Source organism: Pieris napi, chromosome 12, assembly GCF_905475465.1.
Source record: "Pieris napi chromosome 12, ilPieNapi1.2, whole genome shotgun sequence".
Classification (NCBI taxonomy): Eukaryota; Metazoa; Arthropoda; class Insecta; order Lepidoptera; family Pieridae; genus Pieris; species Pieris napi.
Window position 1 is genome coordinate 3,645,051 of NC_062245.1, and position 19,397 is coordinate 3,664,447.

At 35.4% G+C, this 19,397-nt stretch overlaps 1 protein-coding gene across 1 annotated transcript; it reads left to right on the plus strand.

Annotated features, from left to right (window-relative positions):
- Positions 1-7,167: 7,167 nt before the first annotated feature.
- On the plus strand, positions 7,168-19,119 carry LOC125054908 (CLIP domain-containing serine protease HP8-like). The gene is made up of 7 exons (XM_047657059.1): positions 7,168-7,330; positions 8,502-8,671; positions 9,390-9,678; positions 10,566-10,756; positions 11,073-11,178; positions 12,980-13,157; positions 18,403-19,119. The coding sequence occupies exons 1-7, from the start codon at positions 7,276-7,278 to the stop codon at positions 18,641-18,643; spliced, it is 1,230 nt and encodes a 409-aa protein (XP_047513015.1). The 5' UTR covers positions 7,168-7,275; the 3' UTR covers positions 18,644-19,119.
- The last annotated feature ends 278 nt before the right edge of the window (positions 19,120-19,397 follow it).

Here is a 19,397-nt window from a genome sequence, read left to right on the forward strand (position 1 = left end):
AAATATGATTTCACTTAAAACTAGATTTAAATTTCCGAAAAACTACAAAATCTGCAGTTTTGATACTGATACTGAATAAATAATAGTTAAAAAAAAAACTAAAAAACACGCTTTTAAAGCACATCAAACTAAAAAGTGAAAAATAATTCCTAATTTAGGCTGAAAATGGTAATGAACAAAAAATACTGGTATTATTGTGAAAAAGCGTGGGTCGCTTTATGGCACAGAGATTTTCGGATTATTGCATTGACATCGATCTTTGACAGGTGCGCAAAATTTGAATAAAATCTGTCCGTTTAAAGTGGGTCAAAATCGAGTCCGAAGGAGTCGGTTACATACATACGTACATACATACATACATACATACATACATACACACATACAGGTGAAGCTAATATAAAGCGTGTAAAAACGGAAGACAATATTATTGGTGCTCTATTATTTTCTAATCGCTTACAAATTTGGTTGATTTAGCAACTTATTCATTTCTATGAGGGGTTCTTGTGTACATAAATATTTACTTTTAATTGAATATATTATTCAATGTATAAACATGCTATACACATTGTGGGTCAGTTCACTTGGGTTTTTATGTAATTAAATTTATCAAACAAAGCACGTACTCATTTGAATACACAGTTATAATTAGAAGTACATATTTGTTATCTGTATTATTACGCCTCTCAATGTCACGCATATACCGTTAACTTCATTAAATTAAAAGCAATTAAAATTCGTTAAACACGTTAATGATCTTGATAATTATTTATTGCGACTGTTTTAAGTGAGACCAAGTCTAATTATACGATACGATATGATTGGCGAACGGAACTGTTGTTTCAAATAAACTGTTATTTTCTCAGCCAAATGAAGAATAATTTATCTTACTTTGTTATTCGTAAATATACTTATGTAGAAAGATAGTTATGCCTATGTATGTATGTTATTCACGCGGCTCTCTTGCCTCTGTCAATATTCCAGCCATTTTGGATACAAAGGCATCGCTAGAGACGATGGCAAGCTGCTGGATGGGATGTCGTTGATCCCTTGGAGGATAGGACGGGCTACTTGTGTGGATACGTTAGCCCCGTCTCTCCTCCCTCGGACAAGAAGAAAAGCTGGGGTGGCCGCAGCGCAGGCGTAAATTAATAAAAGGCTCAAATATAAGAGTTTCCGCCAACTTCGATTTTGTTCCCTTTGGAGTAGAGATTTAAGCTGGTGCCTGGTAGATTGTACCGGTGACTTTTTCCGCTCAACGAATAAGTATCGCAATACAGCAGGAAATGCTGCTAGCGTTAAAGGCCATACGGACCAAACATTTTATCTTTTGTCTTAATTTTCTATATATTAATTTTAAATTATTAATATTATTACTTTGTAGGTTAAGAAAATTGTATTGTTTAATTAACATAAAAATTCTTGTTATGCCCGCTCTGACAAATGAATTCATTTTTCAATTAAGTCAAAGTATTCGTATGTGTTTCTCGACTAATTTAGTTTGTATATTGTTTTCTTTGTACCAGGTAGCCTGGATTACCACCGTACTATTAAGTACTTTTTTTAATTGTGAAGATTTTTTATTGGAGTACAAAGTTGTTTAGGTATTTATACGTAGTAGTTGATCCGGCTCGAAGGACCAAAAATGTTCGGGCTGCTGCCAAAACACTTTAATGATATTTAAATAAAAGATTGCTTTGCTCTTAAAAACTAATTTAATGAGTGATCGCGGAGATGGTTGATGATACACTGATGTTATAGAAAAGCGTCGCGCGCAGGCGGCGATCTAACTATATGTACTTATGCTATTTTACAAGGTGTTCGGTTACTTTCCGAACAAATACAATACTGTAAGATACAGTGACAGTAGGGGGAGTCTTCGCGCTATGTCTTGACTCCCTAAGTCTCAATAATGAGGCAGATGGCGTAATATAATGATATCTTGAGACAATTGTCGTTTCAGGAAAATTTTCTCATTAAGGCTGGACACCTATTTTCTTAATCTAATATATAAAATTCTCGTGTCGCGGTGTTTGTGGTTAAACTCCTCCGAAACGGCTTGACCGATTCTTTGTGTGCATATTGGGTATAACTGAGAATCGGACAACATCTATTTTTCATCCCCCTAAATGTTAATGTTACCGGTATTTTTATTTTTTATTTTTAGATAAATTTTTATTTTTTATTTTTTTTATAATACAGTATTAAAAAATACATACAACCCCTAATTTTCACCCCTCTAAGATCAACCCCTATTTTTATTATAAATGATATACATGGCAACACGACGTTTGCCGGATCAGCTAGTTAATTATAAATGCAAGAAATGCCATGACCTTGCCCCATTTAGGGTTTAAGGGTTGGAAAGTTTCTACCCATAAGCCTACCCTCATTTTTCTGTAACGGACGGACGTATTTTTTTGTAGCGAACAAAGGCAACGGTAGAATTTATGTAGCGTTCCATGACGACTACTAATTACATACTGAGTGAGTGCCCAGTATTGAATATCTATTAAACGAAATTTAATTAAACGCATTATTAAGACTGCAATAAATGAAATTTGGTTTCGCTATTCGAGCCATATTTGGCTTCCTTTATGTCTAGATTATAAATACCCTAATTTTAATGTTTAAAAAATAATCCTAGGCTTATTATACCGATGCACATCGAATTAAAAAACAGCTTGATACAAAGTTGAACAAATGCAATAGATGTGGTAAAACACTTGAACTATTTAAAATGTTAATGGGCCACGTTCACCGATTTATAGCAGATGGGACAGTTCAAATCCTTACTTGGAACAGCCCGGTGGATAGAAAAAGGACAGAACGGCAATCAGAAACTGGGATCGTGAACCAACGTATTCAACTTCTCAATATAATAAATTAAAATTAAAATGAAAGTGCCGGAATAAGATAAATGAATATCATTTTATTACACTGTAAATTGTTATTTGGGGAGCGTCATGCAGGCTTTCTTCGGCGAACTATATATGGAGATACTCATGCGTCATTCTTAAACAAATGACGGCACCATACAACTGACCTTTAGTTGCGACCTTTTACCCTCATTTTAAAGCGTCAAGGAAGTCTCACACATTTCCTGATGTTGTGGTTATGTTTACAATTTAATGGATACACGGAATTTGAGCGGGCTGTTCGGGGTGTTTCTCCGAGGAAGTCGGTACGTTAAGGAAGGAATAAGTTTAAGGAATTAAATATTTTGACACTATCTGGTCAATATATTCCTGTAGCCTTGGTGTATGTATAAAAAATATAAACGATTTTAAAACAAATGGTGACTTTCACCAGTATAATACGCGAAAGAGAGTGTACGACCAACCAGGCTCCAAAAGATAAACAACTCCTTATATGGAAATTGTATTCGTTTTTACAACGAGCTCCCAAGCGAAATTAGAGAATTATCACTAAATAAAAAGCCCTCGTTAAACGAAAATGAATCAATAAATCTTTTTATAAATTTGAAGAATACTTAAATGATCCTAACCCTTGGGATTGATTTGCTCCAGTTCAAATTATTTGTATGACAATACTTGGCGATTAAAAAGAGTGGCGGAAAGTTTCTTGCCAGTTCTTCTTACCCGCTCTACGCCCTTTGCGAACTGGTAGTGAATGTAAATTTACAATTAATTTAACTTCTTTCTGACAATTCATAAGTGTACTTGTTTACCTACATGAATAAAGATATTTTGAGTTTTTGATGTTTTCCGACGAGTGTGTATAATTTTTGGGTGATGTCATCCAATTAGGACTTCGGTATAATAACCTACCTCATTTGTTTCATGTTGACCTCAGGAAACAATCTTCAATTTTTTCCGACGCTGACCCAATGAACTTCGTATCAGGGGAAAGTGCGCCTATACAGTCATTTTTGGGTGTAGTTATTCAATAAGAACTTTGTGTCGGTATAATGACCTATATAGAGTCCTCATTTACGTGACGATGATGACCATAGGTTTTCTTTCAAATCCTTTGGGCTAAGCGTTTTGTTTCAATCAATTTCAAAGGATTCGGGATCCGACATTTAAAAGTTGTCATAGGAAGTACCAGAAAACTAAAAATGTTATTAGTACAGCCCTGCGATTCTGTAACTCACTTCACGAACTCACACAGCGGTTTTCGCATCGGCGGTCACTCTCAAATCAGTCGTGAAGCAGTCATTTTATGATTTGGCATTCTGAAAAGGTGGGAGCTTGTACTTAATTGTTTATCAGAATGCCAAATCATAAAATTACTGCTTCACGACTGATTTGAGAGCGACCGCCGATGCGAAAACCGCTCTGTGAGTTCGTGAAGTGAGTTACAGAATCGCAGGGCTGTACTTTGTGAACGGCACTTCGACAATATTTATTTACAGAAATACATACATTATCCTATCAGACTTTGCCAATACGATAATTACTTTTGTGTATCTATATTTGTATCACTGTTTGTCTTGTTTATCACTGTTTGTATGTTTTGTCTTTTTTTACTTTGCATTGTATTTTTTATCAGTGAAACTTTTTGTGGATATGTCCAATGTGTTTATTTTATGTTTTACTTTTTATTTTATTTTTACTGTATAGAGATGTATCTGTTAAGTTTCCTTAATAAATAAATAAATCACAAGTGATATTTTGTTAGATTTTTTCGTTTTTAAAATATTTTTGTGAAATATTTTGTACAAACAAGTATGTACCTAATACAGTTTCATGCGCATACGTTTATCTTAAAATGATACCTAAATTATTGATAGAGGTTAATTAGTCTTAAGTTGAATAAAGAGTTTAGTTTTTAACTTACAAATTGACAGGATGCGTGAGCCACATAAAAATACCCAAATCGGATTTCTAACAAATACATTATAAACACACAAACTTATGTACATATACGGTCTTATTTATAAAAATAAATTAACTGTGTGAGCAGTGTTGGCCAAGTGGCTTCAGCGTGCGACTCTCATCCCAGAGGTCGTAGGTTCGATCCCCGGCTGTGCACCAATGGACTTTCTTTCTATGTGCGCAATAATTCGCTCGAACGGTGAAGGAAAACATCGTGAAGAAACCGACACGTCTTAGACCCAAAAAGTCGACGGCGTGTGTCAGGCACTAGAGGCTGATCACCTACTTGCCTATTAGATTGAAAAATGATCATGAAACAGATTCAGAAATCTGAGCCCCAGACCTAAAGAGGTTGTAGCTCCACAGATTTATTTTTTATAAAATTAATCTTAGATCAGCCTTTGTCGGGTCTAGGCTTTGCGTTGAAAGCAGTAGTTTATTTTGTACAGTGCTAGAACGCCTATACGTATTCATCGTATATAAACATTATCGCATCTTTTGTTGTTGTTCATGACTCATATTTAAACAAAGACTAATAGGTTTCTCCTTAGAAATATACCGATACGTTTGCGGTCGTTCTGTTTTTATCAGAGGTCTAAACGTGACAGAAGAGACGAATTTACCGTCTGATTCATTGGCTCTATAAGCTTGTGGGTTTAATTTTGTATTACAACGAATCATCGGAAGTCGAGGAAGAATACGAAATTCCACCTGTATCACCTTGACGTTCGTCGTTCCACAAGTAAGCGTTTTTTTAAGGCATTTTTCCAGCGCATCACCAATATGTGACGAGGTGTAAATAAATAAATATGTGGAACCAGCTGCCCACTGAAGTATTTCCGAAGCAATTCGACTTAGGGTCCTTCAAAAAAAGAGAGTACCAATTATTAAAAGGCAAGCAACGCACTAGCCTTCTGGTAATGAGAGTGTCCATGGGTGGAGCGAGGTATCACTTAACAGGTGGAACGGGTAGGCCGTTCTCCCCCTTTTATATAAAAAATGTAAACGAAATTGTTTCCGGCACTTTCCTTGCAAAACTGTCGTGGAGGAATCTACGCCCATGTCCTTTGAGCAACCAAAAGCTTAAATGATATCTATTGTCACTTTTGAACTTACTTGATTAATAATAATTTAGTAAAGTTTCATCCCATATAGGTTTTGGTCTCTGATTTTCGCTACTCAACGTCAAAATTGTACAATGAAACTTTAAGCTGTTACACAATTATACTTAATAGCAATATGCAGACTTTTTTGAAAACAAACACCCGCCACACCACATCAAACACAACGCGAACCTATATATAAGTATATAGCAACCCAAAAACGCACTTTCTTCCCCCAACGCTTTTTCTCCTTCCGAGACCCTTTCATCTCTTCCATTTCTTTAAAAACAAAATTATCACTAACATTTCAAACTACGCATTACATACATTTACTAAAAATCTCAAACAATATCTTGTCAATCTGTCCTATGCTGATACAGAAAATACTCTTATTTTGCAAAAATAGTTTAATTATAAATTTGTGATATGCAAAAATTATAAAGTATAATACAGTTTACTTGTCAAAAGGAAGAGACTGGCTGCCCACAACAAAGGGATAGTGTGGGGGCTAGTGCACTATATTTTACCTAAATATCCTGTTATTTTGTATAAATTTTCTCTTTCTTTATTTCTTTCTTCTAGATTGCATCTGTGTGTCATAGTTTTGACACGACAAGAAGGTTATACTGTGCCTCGTGTGGATTTCTTGGTCTAAGGCATGCTAGTTTCCTCACGATCTCTGCCTTCGCCAAAGAACCCATTAGCAGAGCCGGGATTTGAACACACGAGGGTTGAGAGTTCCAAGCTTAAGCCGGCCAGCTGCTGATAACATGATCAGATATTTCTCTTTTTACCTATTTCCCGTTTAAATTTCTTTTTTGTAAGATTCACCTTCATTTCTCTTTAAATTATAATTAACGCAGCTAAACAATATATTAATTATGACTCATTAACTATAAATTCAGGTTTTACTTTATTATAGTTATTACTAAACTAAAGTATAGAATTTTAGTTTAGTGTTAGTTAGTGTACTAGTGTTACATGTAATTTTATGTTTATTTGTTAAATATTTATGCACCTGTACTTTACCCTCGGTGGGTATTTCCTATTTTATTTTTCTATACTATGGTTGAATAAATCGCTTGTTAGCGATTAAGCCGCCCGTTGTCTAATAACCTGTTTTTTTATATTAAAGGTAACGAAGTGTAAATAAATAAATAAATTAATTGAATATACCGGTCATTCACCATCATGTAATCAATACGTCATATGTGTTTTCCCATATAACTGGTATCTTTGTCATCGGCGCATCGCGTACACATTTCGATAAAAGCAATCGAAATGGGTGCTCGTTCGTACGCATGTTATTATTAAACTTTTAGTGCTAGTGATGAATGTGCAAGATGATAGCGTTATTTGTATTGTGTTTGTTAATATCACCCTCATATCGTAAGTACTAAAATTGTTGTGCAATTTAATTATTGTGAAAAATATAATGTCTATTCCCACGTTCGGGGCGTAGTTTTTTTTTATTACTTGTCTCTGGTACAAAGACATCATGTAACGTAACATAAGACTAGGATGTAATAATTTTAAACTAATCTAATTTATTAAAAAGGATCTCTATTAAGGGGAAGTCACTCTTATGTACTATTTCTGGGAGTAGTCAAATGTAAACAAATTCTTATCTTTAAAACTGGAATTATACGCCATATGCGTTTTTCTTGTTACTCAATATCCTTACTTATGAAATATATTATATAGAAATGAAAAAATCTACCGCTCGTAGCCATTACGAATAGTAGGATAGATATATGATTCAATGGTATGGATGCGGTGATGTGATCATTGAATATTATCTGCTGACAATTTAGACATTATTTTGTTTATCTTTGTTGTACAGTCGCCCGTATAAAGCAACTAATTAAACTTTAAAAACGTTGTCTATCTGGTTTAATGATGTGGGCGTATTCGATAACAATGAACCGGTATAAGTAAATATGTAACTAAATATTACTAGGTAGGTAATACCAAAGTTATTATTACGTGGCAATGCCACAGTGATATGAAAAACATATAGGTACAACTTATACGAATATAGTTTCCTTCCTAGTTTCGATTTCTGACGGAACTTTTTAAAATGATCAGTCACACAGAGAAATTGAGAAATTATGGAGTTCAAACTTCAGATTATTTAAATAATATACTTTTGTAAGGTTAAAAACATAATTTTATTTCATTCTTTGATATTATTTAGTCTGACTATAGTGACAATTTACAATATTTCACAAAATTCTACGTATTCCATGAAATATGTTAAGCATTTCAGACTTAACAAACTTTATAAATACATATATATAATTAAACTAGTTTTAGATTCACATTTCAATTTTAATTTCAAAGCTTTTCAACTAATACAAGAGAACATACATATGTACCTACCTATATAAAAAAGTTCCTTAAGAAGGTTTTGCAGCAGCTGTCTTCTTGTAAAGCTTGCTTTTGTAGCATAAGGCCTCCTCCAGCTGCTTCCAGTGACTCCTATCTCTGGCAAGTCTCTACCACAGAGCACCAATGGCTTTTTAAAACTAATCGTTTAATCGGATAAAAATAATTTTAGTGTACCACGGAGATATTTGTTACGCCAATAACTGTGCTGGTAGGTGTAAATTATTATCACTATGTCCAAGTCTGGTGAACGAAGTCAGACGGGCTGGTACTCCCATGCCACCATACATGAGGAGGAAACTGCAAGACCTCGGATGTGGATTTGAACTGGACGAGCCACTTGTAATGTACCTATATTTTATTTTTGTAGTTTATTAAGTAATTGGTTTGTCAGTATGTTCTGTCAATCTGGAGAAAACGGTTGAAGGGACCTGCCGTGGAATGCTGTTGCGACTTTCCTAACTAGAAAATGTCTAACCTAAGTTAGAAGTGTTTAGTTAACAACTTGATCTTGCGATCGGGTAATTAGTTTAGGTGATAAATTATTAAGAGCCAACCATTTATTTTATTTATTTAATTATAAGTAATCTTACAGCTAACATACATAATATTATAAAACACTTAGACAGTACAGAAAGCCAAAACAGATTACATAGATAAACAATATTATATACGAAAAATAAAACAAATAAGCACATCAACAAACAAAACCATATAAAGAAAACTGAAATTTAACATTATAACAACAAATAATACTAAATATTTCATATCACTACCTAAACAAAATTAGAGTCTTCCCGCCTCTTCAAATATTTTCTCACATCTTCTTTGGTGAGGTGGAAAATATCAATATCCTCATAATTAGTGTCATAGTTACATAAAACCCGAAACAGCAGCAAAAATTATGCAGGTAATTCGAGTTCGTACGAGGCACATGGAACAATTTTGTTCCATGTTATTTTTATTTTTACAATTATTGGATCTTGAAGGACGGTACTTACTTTTGGCACACATTATTCTAGGGAAAAATAATTCAATACCCATAAATAAGTAATTCCAGGTATGCTGCGTAAAGGAGTCCAACACATTTGACTACACGGATGATACTCGGAAACAACCAGATTATTGGGCTCCCACAGAACCACCTAAACCCTACACTCAACCAAATATTCAAGTGAATAACCGAGGAGAAACGAATGGAATTGACCAGCCTCTTGATGTGAGAAATCACCCCAACTTGCAACTATTACCAAAAGACTGTGGAACTATTGAAGGCGATCGGATTTTCGGAGGAAATAGAACTTCGTTGTTTGAAATGCCCTGGATGGTTCTACTTTCATACCAAACAGGTGACGGTGAATTTGTACCAACACATTCTTAATATATAATTCAAATCAAAATATTCAATAGAGCATGGTGCTTATATGAACTGCAATGGTATCAATTTCTTATATAGGATTAGCAATATAAATATATTTTTAACCAGTGTTAAGTTGTTATAAATCATTACAATTTGTTTAAAGTATTTAAAAATCCACCTAAATATTCTACAATTAATGGTAGGAAGCTGTTTTACATTCATAAGGAAATACTGTGTGAAATAACAAGGAAAATCCAACTACTTATGAGACATCAAACACATTGAAAACTGCCTACAAAATTGTATAACGCTGTCAAAAATATTACGATTATTAAAATTATATAAATGCGAAATCTCACAACAAACTTAGGGAGCGTTCAAGTATTACGTAAAGCAATTTTTGGAGATTATTGACCCCCCCCCCATGTAACTCGCCGTAACGTTTTTCAGTACCCAAGTACAGTACTGTACCCAAGTATAATAAAACGTTTCGTGACCACCTAGTGACTCTTTAGTTACTATTATGTGGTGTAAGTCGTAAAAAATATTAACAACAACGCGTAATTTAATCCCCGGCCCGCATATAACGTTTTACCAAAAAAATACGTTACGTAAAACTTGAACGCTCCCTTATCACAAAATGGTTTAACTAATTAAAATAGCCTCCGTTAGTTGTATGTTGTTATTCTAGTCTCGTCCGGAGGTCCTGAGGAACAAAGGATTCGCCTGGGTCCTGATGCATACAAAATTTGTACATATTAATCCGACGAAGTACTTAATGACCTTTAAAACAAATAATTATTAATATAAAAATAAACTATAATCTTTTTAAATCTTTATTGTTCAAAAGTTAATTGACCATACGCTTAATTACAGGCCGAGGTATTAAATTAAGCTGTGGAGGTACCTTGATAACAGAATGGTATATCCTTACTGCTGCGCATTGCGTGTCCTTTCTTGGTAACAAATTGCAGCTGGAAGGTGTCATTCTTGGAGAACATGACGTCAGGCAGAATCCGGACTGTGAGAGGGTTGATGGAGAGTTAATGTGCGCACCACCTGCTCGAGTATGTAATAGAATATAACAATTTTTTCATAAAACTGTACTGTACTTTCTGCTGTGTTGCAGTGTATATAATGTCTTTAATGAAGTTCCTGTTGTTGTGGCATAAACTTCCGCTCATTTTATCGACTTTATGCTTTAAGCCTTCATAAATACTTACCTTCTAAATCTTCAGAAATATTAATTTTTAGTTTCATGAATACGACTGAACTAATTAATAAGTAAGTTCACCAGTATTATTGTTACACTCCTTATAACATCTGCGCGTCCTATTGAGATATAGTGAAGGCATTTTTCATAATATGTATATTAATTTACAGAATGTAACAATCGATCGTGTGATAACTCATCCAGGATACAATCCACAAACTCTTTTCGATGATATTGCGTTAGTGAGGCTGTCGGAACCTGCCGATTTTTCTTTGGGTAAATTAAAATATTTTTTTAATCTGTTATTTTGTGTCAGTCCCAGAAACAACCATGTAACCGTGAAATAAAACAAAAGACGAAATGACGTCTCGTTCCGGTAGATTATGATCGTTCAACAGCATTCCAAATCCATCATGGAACCACGACATGATACTTCATAATATTCGGTCTCTTAGGTTACTAAAGCACAAATAAACTAACTGATAAAATATGGTATACACATTATGTATATTACCTATATATGCAGTATTATGTATATATCAAAAAGTTATTAAGTTTAATGGTATGGACTTAGGGCATCGAAACTCGGTTCAATTTTGAAAACCCGGGTTTTCGGGTCTAAGAGTAATCAAAACCCGGGTAGACCGGTTTTTTCGAGCATTTCGATCTTTTTATTGAATTTTTTTTAAATGCACTAATCTGCGTTTATATATCGATTTCCTACAATGAATACAAAATATAAAGGACGAGGAAGAATTTAAATAAATAAAACAGTACTTTACAAATTACAAAAACAGTTTTAATGTTTAAAAAAGTGATAAAGATTTATTTTTTCTTCAGAATATTAAGTAAAAAGTAGTTATGCATTTTACTCATTATATAAACAACATAGTTAAGATATACCCTCTGACCATCTGACCACTTAAAAAAGAGAGGAACGCTCTCGCTGTCGCGTACCGCCATTCTCGAAGAGTGCTATTTCTACCCTCACAGTAGTAAGCAAATCGTCTGATGGACAAGCTGATCCAGTTTCAGGAGCATTATTATCAGTAGCAACAGCTTGACTTAACTGTCTGTTCAGTTCCTCTTCATTTCTGTCTTCATGTCAATTTCTCGCAGGCCTTGGTCTGGCGCTGGCAAATTTTTTAGAGGTATATTTTGTTTTTTGGTTGTGCGTTTAATCAGATTATCAATTTCGTTTAGCATTTCATCACCTGTAGGCCGATAAAAAACAGTTTTATCTTCATTTTTCATATCACATATTGTTCTCAAAATATTTACCCGGATTTGCCAAGTACTGTAGTGTTGCTGCTTGAGTTAGTATTTTTTTTGCGCATCGTTTGCTCAATACAGTTGCCATTTTGTTACTTAGTGGTGTCTTCATTTCATCCATTTTCTTCAATGCAAATGTTAGGGAAACATCAGCTATAATTAATGTTGCATCGCGTCGACAAAGCGCCTCGCCATCCAATATTTATTGAATCTCATCTATATTTCTCCAGTCATCATCAGTAAATGCAATATCTGTTTTTAAATCATTTAAAGCGACGAGCTTCTCTACATCCTCCCCTCTCCACTGCTCCACACTTCACTTCATTCATGTCTTGAGATGGACGCGCGGAACGCGAATTTAACTTGCAAGGCTTGTTTTATTGGTAGGAACGTAGCAACGAAGCTACTTTTTACGTACAATAATAATTTATCAAAGCGTCTTTTTATTCCATTTACTTATTATTGCATTCAAAGTGGCTTAAACTTAATAAATAACAAAAACAAAAGTATTAAAAAAAAACCCGAAAAACCCGAGTTTTAAAAATTAAACCCGGGTTTTTTTGTAATCCTCAGAACCGGGAAAACCCGGGTTTTTTCGGTCCGGGTAAACCCGGGCTCGATGCCCTATATGGACTATCTCTGTTTCTGTTTGTTGAAAAGAAACGAGAGACCGGGTAGTACATCAGTGGCTTTCAAACCAAAACAACTTTCTTTAAGAAAATCCAGGACGAATAAACGTAACTCACCCAGCTATAAATGACTACGTTATCAAAAAATACAGCGAAACTTATTTTATTTTTTTCAGATAGTATGAAAGCTGTATGCTTACCAACAACACCAGAGCTTATAAATCAGACTTTAGAAGGATTACAAGGTATTGTTGCTGGATGGGGGGCAACTGAAGACGGCCTACAGAGTCCTGTTCTGCTCAGTGTCGCCCTACCAATGATTAGTAATAGAGAATGCCAGAATATTTATAACGGGTAAGTGTTAAAGCTATTCAAGATTCAAGATTCAAAGCCTTTATTTTTAACTAATACAAGAGAACAAAATATAAATGTATATAAAAAAAGAAAAAAAAGTTTAACAAGCACAGCTGTCCTCTTGTATAGCTTGCCTTTGTGGCACAAAGGCCTCCTCCAACTGTTTCCATTCCTTCCTATCCCTGGCAAGTCTTTGCCACAGAGGACCAGTGGCTTTTTTAAAGTCGTCAGCCCACCGGGCACATGGTCTTCCTCTCTTTCGCTTGGTGTTGTAGCGAGGTGTCCATTGGGTGACTTTTTTCGACCATTTTGCTCTCTGGCCTCTGAGCAGGTGTCCTGTCCATCTCCATTTAAGCCTTTTGGCTCTGGTCATTGCATCTTCCCAGTTGGTGATCCTTCGGAGATCTACAGCTCTTTTCCTATCATTCCGTGTGTACCCTAGTATGCTCCTTTCCATACTTCTCTGGCAAGTCACAAGCTTTTGACTTGTGACTTGCTTAGTGGTCCAAGTTTCGCAGCCGTACGTTAGGATAGGTAAGATACAGGTGTTGAAGATGCTCCTTTTGATCCTAAGTGGGTAATCTTTATTCTTTAGGATGTGTTTTAATGACCAGAATCTTTTCCAGGCATTTGAGGTTCTTCTCTCTATTTCCTGATGGGCTTGTTCTATCATGGAGATGAGTTGTCCCAAGTATATGTAGGTTGTCACATATTCTAGGTTTTCGTTCTCTAGGATAATAGTATCTGGTGTTCTGTTTGTCATGGCTTTTGTTTTTGATTTGTTCATTGTTAAACCCACTTCTTTGCTTTTGGTTGCCAGTTCTTCGATCATAGTTTGTAGTGTTCCCGGGTTGTCAGTTATGAGCACAATGTCATCTGCAAATCTCAAATGGTTGATCCTTTCTCCATCTATGTTTATACCGCAATCTTCCCAGTGTAGGTTTCTGAAGACTTCTTCCAACACACTAGTAAAGAGCTTAGGCGAAAGAGGGTCTCCCTGTCTGACTCCTTTTTTGAGTGGGAATGATTCTCCCAGCATCTCCAGCTTCACCCTGGCCGAGCACTGGCTGTAGACATTTCCGATGAGTCTAATGTATTTCCCTTCAATGCCTCCAAAGAGTCGAAAGCTTTGCTGTAGTCGACAAAAGCCAGATACAGGGGATATCCATATTCCTGGCACTTTTCGACAATTTGCTTCAAGGTGTGCATGTGGTCTATTGTGGAGAATCCAGACCGAAATCCGGCTTGCTCGATAGGTTGTTGTTCGTCAAGTTGTTTGGTGATGCGGTTGAGAATGATTTTTGCAAAGACTTTATACACGTTGGACATAAGACTGATAGGACGATAGTTGCTAAGGTCTTCTTTGTCTCCTTTCTTGTGGATTAGGATTATTGTGCTTTGTGTCCATTGTGTAGGTATGTATTCAGTATCTAATATTTCATTGAATAGGTTTGTTAATGTTGTTAGTGTGTCCGGAAGTGCAATTTTGATTGTCTCATTTGTTATGTTGTCGGGGCCAGGGGATTTTTCGTTTTTCTGTGTCAGGATTGCATATTCGACTTCCCTTTCTAAAACAGGTGGGATAAGTTCTTCGTGTTCTGGGTCAGGGTTGGCATATGTTTCGGAATTGTTGTCACATGAGTACAGTTCTTTAAAGAAGGATGTTGCAGTATCTAGTATTGTTTTTCTATTTGTAACTAAGTTTTTGTCCTGTTTTTTGAGTCTTGGTATCCATTGTTTAGGTGGTTGTAGTTCTTTTAGGGCTTTCCTTATTCCTCCTGTTTTAGTAATATGATTTATTATGCAGTCCATTGTTTTTTTTGCTTTATCCTTTTTTATACTCTTGTTAATTTCTTTGCTGATCCTTGTTATTTCTTTTAATATGTCTTTATCCTTTTTGTTCTTGAATAATTCTTTTCTTTCCGAAATTAGTTGTTTGGTCTGTGTGCTTAATATTTCCTTCGTCTGTTGTTTTGGTTTTTTAGCTTGATACATTCTGTTTATTTCTTTATTGTATCTTTCCTGCATTGCGTTCGGCGATTCTAGCAGATGGTTTGCGTCTAATTTGGTAGTAAGGGTGTATTCCTCAGAAGGTAGCACTCGTTTGTAGCGTTGCCTAGATTTAACCTGGTTTTTGGAGTGTAAGGTTGCTCTGACCATTCGGTGGTTGGTGTAGAAGTTGAACTGGTTGATTACCTTTACGTCTTTGAAAGCTTTGGGTTGATTGCTTGTTATGAAATCGATTTCGTTATGGTAGCTACCGTCTGGTGACTTCCAGGTCCATTTTTTGCTAGGTTTTTTCTTAAAGAATGTGTTGAGGATAGCCAGGTTGTTTTCGTGACTCAGATTTACTAGTCGTTCTCCGTTATTATTTCTCTTTCCTATGGTGTATTCGCCGATGATATTTTCTTCTCCTGATCTTTGCTTGCCAATTTTCCCATTGAAGTCTCCCATAATTATTAAGTTTTTTTCTGTTACATCTATTGTTTTGGATAGTTGATGATAGAATGAGTCTTTTGTGGCTTCTTCTGCTTGTTCTGTTGGTGCATACACTTGTATCAAGGTCCAGTGTTCTCTGCAGCTTGTTATCTTTATTTTTAGGATTGCTATTCTTTCTGAGATGCCTGTGAATTCTAGTATGCTGTTCTTGAGTTCCTTTCTGACCATGAAGCCTACTCCGTAGTGTCCTTTTGTCTCTCCAATAGAATATAGAATGTAGTCGTCATGTTCAGTGATTTCTGTTCCTAGTCTTCTGACTTCGCTAAGGCCTAGAATGTTCCATTTAATGTTCTTGAGCGCCTCTTCCAGTTCCATAAGTCGATCGCATGTTCTTACTGTTAGTACGTTGAGCGTGCCGATATAAATATTGGTGTTTATTTGACTTCGTTGCTTAGACTTTAGTAGGTTGGGCTTTGGTGGGTTTGGATTTGGAAGGTTGTGTTTTGGCCGGTTCGTTTGCTCCAATGTGATTTTCAGAGATCCCTCTCGAGGGTCAGCTGGAGGGCTGCGGTCGCGCTTCCCCACGGAGACCGCTGTCCGGCTTGGGGAAAGGTATATTTTGTTGGTTGTTTGTATTTGTTCTTTGGTTTTATTTTTGTTTTGATTCCGGGGACCGCTGTGTACTAATTGTTATTGGTTAGATGTTTCTGAAATAGAATTTGTTCTGTGGCGTATCATTTTTTCAAATGCATTGGTTACAATCATTTTCTTTGGCTCCGTCTGCCTTGTACCTTCATAGCAGTCAGATTGCGTTGGTGTTTTAGATGGTGAGCGCTTCCTTTTCTCAGTTGCCTTGGTTGAGTTTGTTTCCTTTATTATGAGCCGATCATATCGGATGAGAGCCAGATTTCCTTTCTTTCTTTCTTCTTGTTGTAGGGACTTTAATTCTTTTCTCTTCTGCAGTACTTCTTTGGGGTAGTCTTCAGACACGTATATGTTTGCAGGGAATCTTTTGTTGTTTTTTAAGATTTCTATTTTTCTCCATGCTAGAGTAAACTTTATGAGAATAGGCCTGCGTTTCTGGTCGACTTTAGAGCCAAGTCTACGAGCTTCACTTATTTCCCATTTATCAAAGTTGTCCAACTCGCAATCTTTACCCACCTCGTTAAGGACCTTCAGGACCAGTTGTAGGAGTTCTGCATTATTGCTTTCGTTTTCCTCTACTCCGTGGAGTATTAAATTATTTTTTCTGACTTCTCTCTCCAGATTTTGCATCTTATTCTTCATAATTGCCACGTCGTTTTTAAGTATTTTATTCTCTTCTACCAACGGTTTCAGTTTTTCTTCTATTGTCGACGCCATACTTTGGGTAAGGCTTTTGGTAAGGGCAGTTGTTTGCTCACGAAATTCGTCCCTAGTATCCTTTTTGTTTTTATTCAGCTTCTCGTCAATTTCCATTATTTTTTCTAGTAGACGTGCCAGCTGTTTCTCCATGGCTGTGAGTTAGCGTTAGTACGTGTGTGTAAAATCGATTTTTAGTTGGCAACACTAAGTTAGCAGCACTGGTTGGTAGTTGGTATCACCGGTTGAAATTTTTTTTTTTATTTTTTTTTTCTATGTAATATTTATTACATTAATCTTGCGGACACTGCCCTCTATTGACAATTAGTTAGATTAGTTACTTTATATTATTATTAAATATGTTTCCGTAATTGCACAACAATAAATGCTCTCTTTAAAAGTGTCTCAGTAAAAATTGCACTGCAATAAATGCTCTTCACAGTAATGTACGTTTCAGTACTTATACTTTATATTTAAGCAACTCACAATAACGGTCGTTGATCCAAAATAAACACGTATTAGACAGAAAAAACTGTCAATCTGGGATCTCAGTTCACTTACACAAAGTTTTTTTTTTTAGTTCACAATTTATAGTCACCAACACAAAATCAGTTTTGAAAAGTCGAACTATTTGTATAAATTCCGTACTCCACAAAGCACCTATCACTTCCAGAGATGGACAATTCACTAATATTGCCTTATTATTGCTATTTATGATATATTTCTACTTTTAACTATATTTAATTAATTATGTTATGAGGACACGATGTGTCTGTTATGACTACCCGCCCCGGAGTCCTATAGGTCGTTGCTATTCCTTGGCTAAGTAACTGATTCCCGTCTGTTTCATCATCGGATATCGCTGAATACAAAATTCCACCCGTATCATTTTGACGTCCGTCGTTCCGCAACTGAGAATTTTTGCCGGGCATTACCACTAAATTAAAAAAAAAATTCAAAAATCATTTAATCATATTGGTAACACTTTGTACACTTATGACTCGTCTGTAAAGAAATACATATAAATGCTTCTAATTTTACATTTAGTGCCAGTTCTCAAATCAAGGGCGTAGAACGGAAGAGAAGAACTGGCAATAAACTCTCCGCCACTCTTTTTAATCGCCATGTTTTTTTTTTACACAACGTTAGTAAGGAGCTGCAACTATTAAACCATGTTCCACATGACATCTTAAGCAATTAATAATAATAACATAAATTAAAAACAAGGAGTTGTCCTCTATCAGCAGGAAGCATGGTGAAATAGGAGCACGCACTTACATTCCCGTGGGAACAACACGCAAACACGCAAACACACAACACTACCGCTACCCACTGAAGTATTTTTATAAGACTTAGGGTCTTTCAAGAAAAGAGTGGACCAATTCTCAAATGGCCGGCAACCCACATTCGAGCACGCTCTAAACGTACTTCTCAGCACACATAACATAACATCTTTATTTTCCAGTTCTCCTCGCATATACGACAGTCAATTATGCGCTGGTGGGGTTCGAGATAAGGACTCGTGTGGGGGCGACTCTGGAGGACCCCTAATGTACCCTGGCCGGACAGATTCGACGGGTGGCGTCCGATACGTACAGCACGGTATTGTCTCCTATGGATCCAAAAGATGCGGTATTGGCGGCTACCCTGGCGTTTACACAAGAATATCATATTACATGGAGTGGATTTTGGATAATTTAAGCTAGTCGTGGCTATGCTTATAGCATGTATTATATTAATTATCGTATTAAGGTTAGGTTTAAAACGTATGAAATCTCTATGAATCTAAAGAATCTGAAATGACATAGTTTAACAATTATCAAGTTCAAGGAATAAAGGAAAAACACTCGAATGCGTACAATAACTATATAGTAATACATTAAGGTATATAAGGTGTATAGTAAACTGTCATTTACTATGATGAAAAGAGGCTGTATATGTAATAATTTATTAAAAGTTGCTCTATGGTTATTGTGATACTTAATAAATATAACCTTAGAACCTTGTCTTTAAACGTCATATAAAAAAAACAAATAGGGTCGATTCAAAATATTGTACTAAACTAAAAGGCTATTTCAAAGCGTAACTATAAACTTTAATATATGTTTGTTGACATGGTAACGAACTTTTGTAAGTATTAGTAAAAACTGTCAAATAAATGAAAAACATCCAACCAAAACCATATCTTTTTTTTTAGACTATAACAATATAAGCTTCTTTGAGTTAGTTTTTGACAAATAATGATTTATAAATGAATTCAATTCTGTGGCAGCTATAAAAACTATAATTGTTTACTATTTTACGTTTAGAACAAGAATAGATACACGTATGGCATGTTAGTAATATTTTATAAGGCCCACCTATTAAGATATAAATGAGAAACAATATACATATTCTATATTTAACTAAACGCTTAATTAAAAAAACTACTTGGTTTAAAACATTCTGTCATAGTTTAAC